This window comes from Octopus bimaculoides, chromosome 16, assembly GCF_001194135.2.
Source record: "Octopus bimaculoides isolate UCB-OBI-ISO-001 chromosome 16, ASM119413v2, whole genome shotgun sequence".
Classification (NCBI taxonomy): domain Eukaryota; kingdom Metazoa; phylum Mollusca; class Cephalopoda; order Octopoda; family Octopodidae; genus Octopus; species Octopus bimaculoides.
The window spans coordinates 54,774,969-54,778,292 of record NC_068996.1 but is presented as its reverse complement, the minus strand read 5'-3'; the positions used below and the strand labels follow the sequence as shown (position 1 = coordinate 54,778,292).

General features: G+C 34.9%; 1 protein-coding gene across 1 annotated transcript in view; it reads right to left on the bottom strand.

Moving 5' to 3' along the window:
- Window positions 1-2,959, bottom strand: part of LOC106871182 (large neutral amino acids transporter small subunit 1-like) — a 91,112-nt gene extending 88,153 nt beyond the window's left edge. The window contains 1 exon segment of the mRNA XM_014917516.2: window positions 2,411-2,959. Within this exon segment, the coding sequence (XP_014773002.1) occupies window positions 2,411-2,837 (427 nt within the window). The 5' untranslated portion in view covers window positions 2,838-2,959.
- Window positions 2,960-3,324: the final 365 nt, after the last annotated feature.

Sequence of the window (3,324 nt, the reverse complement as noted above, 5' to 3'; positions counted from 1 at the left end):
AGTAAAAACCAAAATCTCAGTGCATAGGTACCACGAAAAAGACAAATCCCAACCCCTACATTGCTAATTTGTCAAAAAATACTGTCCAGAAGCTCGGTTGGGAAGTTCTACAGCATCCACCGAATTTTCATTATATACCACCTTTAGGTTATCACTTTTTCTTGGTGTCTCTCTCATAATCTGCAAGCTGTTAAAGTGTTTCGATGAATTCTACGAAGCAAAACCTGATGATTTCAAGAGATTAACAAGGAATTGTGAAGACTGAAGGAGGGTATATCACTGGCTGATTTGTAAAAACTATCGAAAAATAAGTATTAAAATAAATGGGGGGAAAAGATATGAATTTATCTGACAACCCAATAGAATAAACGGTAATTTTTCAGATTAACACTCGCACGATCTTCACTAGGGTGCTAGGGTTTAGGATTAGGGTTACGGTTAGGGACGAAATTCCCTAACCCAAACCCTAACCCCAAAACCGTAACCTAAACCCTAAAACCCTAGTGAAGATCGTGCGGGTGTTAATCTGAAAAATTACCGAATAAACATTAGAAAAAGCATATTGAATTGGCGGGATTATTAGCCACTGGAAAAATACCTTTGCTGACTTGGCGCCGAAATTAGAAACAATACGATAATGCAAAGAAATATGCGAGGGAACCTTCATATCATCTTGAAGGAATGAATAGTGTATTAAGGAAGGATCTGCAGTTACTTTCTTATTCTTAGTTTATCACAGATTCATTGTGCAACAATAGCTTTTATAGCGAAAGTAAAGAATACGTACACCCGGTGTTTAGGGGTTAGGATTAGGGCTTTTGTTACGCCGAAAACGGGTGGTGTACGTATTCATTACCTCCGCCGCCTTTTATATATACATATGTATGGATATATCATATAAATCTCATTCGTTATGCTCAGGGACAATGCCTTTTCCATTTCGTCTGTTGGGACCACGTGGCGGGCTGACAATTTTTTTTTTTTTAGATGTTTCTTTGCTATGTTGAAAATTTAGAAAACTGTTTCATTAACTATTATGAGGCAAATACAAAATAAACAACGACTTTTGTAAAATACAGGCACACGTGTTTAAGCTGCTTTGAGCGGAGATAAAGTATATGTTGCAGTGAACAAAGATAGATATAAGGACTCAATATAATAAAGATATAAGGTCTTTATAATTCTAAATAAGTTAAGCAAGAGATTAAAACAAAGCTGTTACCACGAAGGGTGTTTCCAGTTAAAAAGGATTATTGTAGTAAGAAATAAACACACCGCACTCGATGTTCATATTTTCTGTTGTTTCTTTTTCGATAACTAAAAATATCCAAACACATATTTTAAACTTTTGATTTAATTATATCTCACACTTCAAAACAAAACCCAACGAATATAACAAACTATTGACGGAATAAATGAAAACAAGAGACAAACTGGACATCAAATAGGTAAACTAGTAAAAGTAGTAGTCTGTGAACTGTATCACTTTCGGAATTACTATAACATTGTTTCCTTTTTATTTATATTTTAACCTACAATGTTGAAAGTATCTCTCTCCTTCTGCTTGACAATGGGACGGGAAATTTTGAATACTGTTCCTTGCGACATGAACAACGTTTTTTGCCTTTTTAAAAAGACGAAAAAACATGCAAAATAGAATGAAAATACCGAAGCACCGAGGTTGGTTAATTCGTTTACAACTACTACTACTACTACACACACACACACACACACGCGCGCAAAAACAACCCAAAGCGAAATATAATTTTCCCAACAGCTGCTACAAAGTTATTTACCCAACTTTTATAATTTTCCTTTTTTTTCTTCTTTTCTCTATTTTTCTTTCAAAAAATACCGACCTGCAATTTATGCGAAATGCCTAAAATAGGCAAGATTTTATTTTCGAATAAAATCAACAACAAAAGACAAAATTTGACTGTCACGCTTGTATTTATATGACATGTTTTGTATGATTCAATATTTGTTCAATACCCCAATTTATTATCGGCAACGAGTTTTCTTATCTTTGTATAAGTGCTGAACTTACCGTTATTGAAGTATTAACTGTAATTCAAATTTTCTTATATTGCATGATGCAACAACACCAAGAGGTTACATTATGAGATTACATTTCATACATAATATATTAATTAGTATTATGTGGGCAAATAAGGTTCATATAATTACATTTTAGGATTAAATACAACTACAGAATAACATAAAAAAAAACATTAAGAATAAATACCGAACATTAAAATATATAATTTACATAAAACAAAAAGTGCACATGAGCAACATAAATTGGAAAATACATTGAGAACGATACGAAGTTGGCAATTCAAAATATAAACAAGAGGACAACAAATGAAGAATTGAATTGATAGCTTTGATTGAATAATGCAATACTTACTGACAATTAATGCTGATATTAAGCGGAGTCCGCTCTCAGGTATGTCACATTCGGAGAAAATTGGTTTCAGCAAATACGTTGTAAATATTAGAGAAGCAGCAGCAATACCAACGGGACATACTAGCAGAAAATTTATCCAAAGACATACGAATCCTGCAAAATCTCCGAAGGCTCTTTTAATATAGACATATTCGCCCCCGGATTCAGGTATCGAAGCCCCTAACTCTGCGTAACACAGGGCACAAAGCATGTTGTACAAGCCGCATATTGCCCACATTAATAGACTAAGACCAACTGATCTCACATTTTGTAAAATGCCTACGGGAGATACAAATATTCCCGATCCTATTATAATACCCACGATTATACCTACCCCTTGCAGTAAAGTCACTTGTTTTTTCAGCTCAACTTTAGCATCTCGAGACATTTTCGTCAGCTACAGCTCTGACCGTAAAAATACACACTGAAAACGTGGTGCCGTGCGCATGTTCGACCCTCCCATGCATACATACATAACAGACAGACACACGCACACAGGCATATAGACACACACATATTACATATGCCACACGTGTATACACTCAAACATACGTAGGTACTTTTTTACTCTTTTATTTGTATGTCATTTGACTGCGGCTATGCTGGAGCACCGCCTTTTTGTGTCGAACAAATCGACTCCAGGACTTATTCTTTGTAAGCATAATACTTATTCTATCGGTCGCTTTGTCGAACCGCATCGGTTGTCAGGCGATGGTGGGGGCACAAACACAGACACACAAACCTATACATACATACATATATATATATCCTTTCTCCATTTCTAACAAAACTGTCCGATGAACGGGAACATGAAACTCAGAGTAACGGTTTTTTTTTTGTTATATTTCTGGTGCTTTTAAATAAAGTATATATAT